Source organism: Anolis carolinensis, chromosome 1 (assembly GCF_035594765.1).
Source record: "Anolis carolinensis isolate JA03-04 chromosome 1, rAnoCar3.1.pri, whole genome shotgun sequence".
Classification (NCBI taxonomy): Eukaryota; Metazoa; Chordata; class Lepidosauria; order Squamata; family Dactyloidae; genus Anolis; species Anolis carolinensis.
Genome location: NC_085841.1, coordinates 103,718,532 through 103,722,349, shown reverse-complemented (window position 1 = coordinate 103,722,349; position 3,818 = coordinate 103,718,532). Strand labels below are relative to the sequence as shown.

Sequence of the window (3,818 nt, the reverse complement as noted above, 5' to 3'; positions counted from 1 at the left end):
ACAGAACCAATGGCCCTTGTGGTCTCTTCCAACTTTACAATTCTATAATTCCAAGATTCTATACATACTCCAGTGTTAAAGGGATAGAACTAACTAAAATATATCTATTCTTTTGTGGCAACTGTTTTTAGATTAGTTAAAAGCAGATCCACACAGCAGAGCCTGAAAAAGATAGCTTTAGACAATAGCTCCTGGAATCTCCTGGTTGACATAGTCAATAACAATACTGACCAAAAGGATTCTGAATGAAAAAATAATAATCTGTCCTCATCTTTATCACACATATTGTTTCTCTTACATATAGGATTCCAAAACATTGAGGGTGATAGCCATGTCAAAGCAACAAAGTGCTAATATTAAGTTGCCCAGTCATTCATGGAGTGTTCCCAACTTCATGATGCAGATGCATAGGAATTATCAAATCATTGATGGGAAGTATCAGATCAAGGGCCTGCAGTTCATGCCAAACAAGGTTTATAGCCTTTAATGTGCAGCACATCTCCTTTAAAATCTGATTCTTGTGAATAATCTATACCTCCCTAACTTCTGGTCCAAAACATATGCTTTCTAGAAACTTACAGATGCCTACACACCAAAACCTACATTTTAGAAAGAATTTACAGCTAAGGATTTTAGGCCACCTAACCATATCAGTCCTATGTGGCTGTATGCATGCACACACATTGAAATTTACCTTTAAGCAGGTTTCTTTTCAATGTTCGGATGCACATCTCAATGCTGAAATTTTCACCTGGAGGTGCAATGAAACAAGAAATGCTAAAGGGTGTTGAAATTGCATTGGAAATTATAGTAATGGAGCTTCAAGAAAGCGGTGTCTTCCTCCCGCAATTATTCTGCGCCTTACATGGCAAGGCTGTCAACAAGACTGGCCTCTTCAAATTGTCATGCAAAAAGTCTGATTATTACTGGTTTCCCCTCACTGGCATTGAAGGGGGACAGGGAAAGACAAAGCTGTCAAACATCCTTTCTTTATTATTGTCATTTACCTTGGATTCAGACACTTTGCAGAGTGAGTAAAGATTAACAAACAGAAACAGCTGGCCTGTTCCATCACTCTTTCTTGAAGGTGAAGAGAATGGCAACCTTGATAAAACTTTGCTTTACAACTCAGAGGGAAACATGTCGGCTAACAACATTCTTAACTAAGGTAGGAGGGAAAGTGTCTCCATTGCTTCCTTTTGAAAGGCTACCACTGGCATCTACTGGCACGAGTTGAACATCTCTTATCTGGACTTCCAAAATCTGAAATAGTTCAAAACTGCTCACATGGGTGGCTGAGATAGTGGCACTTTTGCTATCTCAATGCATACAAACTTTGTTTAATGCCCCACATTATTACAAATATTGTGCATAAAATTGCTTTCAGACTATGTATGTGAGATATTTATGAAACATAAATGAATTTCGTGTTTAAACTTGGACCCAGTCTCAAAGATAGTCATTGTATATGAATATGCAAATAAAGGCAGTGTTCCCTCGCTACTTCACAGTTCACTTTTTGTGGACTCACTGTTTCTTGGTTTTTCTTGTGGTCCAAGGCACTCTCAGAATGCCTTGGACCATAATGCTTTCCAATCAAAAGTGGTATCTATCTATCTATCTATCTATCTATCTATCTATCTATCAAACTGTAACTAATCAAACTACTCAAAGCAACTCACAAAGGACTAGGCCATGGTGGCGCCTGCCTTTCGCGCATGCGCTCTCACCCCACCCCCTCTTCCAAGTCCTCCATGTGTCCCATCATGGAGTGGCCCGGCTGGAGCGGCATTCCTTCTGCCCTGGCTGCAGGAGCAGAGGCAGCCAGAGCAACATGGAGAAAGGGGAGCCGCTACTGGACGCCAACGGGAGGGAGGGCGTGGCAGGAGCTGGCAGGTAGGGAAGGCTTCACTGGCTCCCCAGGACAGGTGAGTTAATGCCAGATACCAAGGCTCAGGAATCCTGGGTGTTGCAGGTTCACAGCCTTCTCTGCCAAATTGCTAGGGCCCGCCTTACCAAACTAAAACAACTACAGTGCAAAATGGACTTGTGAAGGGGAGAAATGCCACCTAACTACTAAAATAATGCATTAATATTAAAATAAATATAGTGTCCCTACTTCACAGATTTTCACTTTTCGCAGGTGGTCCTGGAACATAACCCCCGTGATAAGTGAGGGAACACTCTATTCCAAGAGCCAAAGAAGTCTGAAATCCAAAATATTTACGATTCCCAGGGATTTCAGATAAGGGATAGTCTGCTTCTATAAAGTATATGGAATGATTTAAGGATGTTTCAAGCCATGATAAGTCACAGTTCTTGCTCTGGGGTGGTGGTGGGGGGTGATAGATTAAAGCTGGGCATTCTTATAAAATGCTGAACTGCTTAAGAAGGACCTATTCTTCTCATAAAGAACTAGGTTCATCATCTCATAGCCTTCCCATAAAGGACTATGTTCTCACTGCATAGTCTTCATGCTTCATTGTTCAAGGAGAAAAAAGAACATCTAATCTATTTATTTATGATAGTCACATTTGAAAAGTGTGTTTATCTTATGCAAGCAAGGCAGAGAGGGTGGGTGGGAGGGAAGGGTAGCGATGCCGCATGTCTACATCGGGCACCTCAGCAACCAAGCCCACAAGCGGAACATGGAGCCCTTCAAGGGTTATGGGAAGATCGTCGAGGTCGACCTCAAGAACGGGTATGGCTTTCTTGAGTTTGGTGATGTGTGTGATGCTGATGATGCTGTTCATGAGCTAAATGGCAAAGATCTTTGTGGGGATCATGTAATTGTTGAGCACACCTGGGGCCCTCGTTGCGACAGCAGTTATAGTTCTGGACGCAGTGGATATGGTTATAGAAGAAGTGGAAGAGACAAGAACGGGCCTCCAACCCATACTGAATACAGATTGATTGATGAAAATCTGACAGGCTGTTGCAATTGGCAGGACTTGAAGGATTACATGCATCAAGCAGGTGAAGTGACTTATGCTGACGCACACAACGGCAGGAAAAATGAAGGTGTGATTGAGTTCAAATCCTATTCTGACATGAAAAGAGCCCTTGAAAATCTGGATGGGACAGAAGTAAATGGTAGAAAAGTAAGACTAGTTGAAGATATGCCTGAGTCCAGGCGCCGCCGGTCCTATTCCAGAAGTCGAACTCATTCAAGGTCTCGCTCTTGAAGCAGGTAAAAAGGTAAAGGTTTCCCCTGACATTAAGTCCAGTCATGTCTGACTCTGGGGGTTGGTGCTGATCTTCATTTCTAAGCCGAAGAGCCAGCGTTGTCCGTAGACACCTCCATGGTCATGTGGACGGCATGACTGCATGGAGCGCCATTACCTTCCCGCCAGAGCGGTACCTATTGATCTACTCACATTGGCATGCTAGGTTGGCAGAAGCTGGAGCTAACAGCGGTCGCTCACTCTGCTCCTGGGATTTGAACCTGCGACCTTTTGGTCTGCAAGTTCAGCAGCTCAGTGCTTTAACACACTTCGCCACCGGGGTTCCTCTTGAAGCAGACACTCTCGTAAAAGCAGGAGTCATAGTGGCAGTACCAAAAGCAGTCATTTGAAAAGCAGATCATGATCCAGAAAAGCTTTGAAAAACCTGGTTTTTCTGAGCCACCTTTGACTGAGATGAACAGTTGACTGAGTCCCTACCTGTTGCTACATCCTAGTCTTTTGCACCTTATCACGGACGTTTGCGATTAGTTCTCCTAATTCATTGCACAATTACAATTTTATTCTTCTCCCCCAAGACTGAGGACTGAAGTGCCATGATATCGCCTGTTTCAATGGCCATGCTTTTGCTGTGAA

General features: G+C 43.2%; 1 protein-coding gene across 1 annotated transcript; it reads left to right on the top strand.

The window, feature by feature from the left end:
- Nucleotides 1-2,556: 2,556 nt before the first annotated feature.
- Nucleotides 2,557-3,254, top strand: LOC100562311 (serine/arginine-rich splicing factor 4-like). Its single transcript, XM_003226938.4, has one exon. It carries the CDS (start codon nt 2,598-2,600, stop codon nt 3,183-3,185), a length of 588 nt encoding a protein of 195 aa, XP_003226986.3. The 5' UTR covers nt 2,557-2,597; the 3' UTR covers nt 3,186-3,254.
- Nucleotides 3,255-3,818: the final 564 nt, after the last annotated feature.

Excerpts from the sequence above, each read along its gene's own strand:
- LOC100562311 (XM_003226938.4), top strand. The coding sequence starts at position 2,598 with ATGCCGCATGTCTACATCGGGCACCTCAGCAACCAAGCCCACAAGCGG.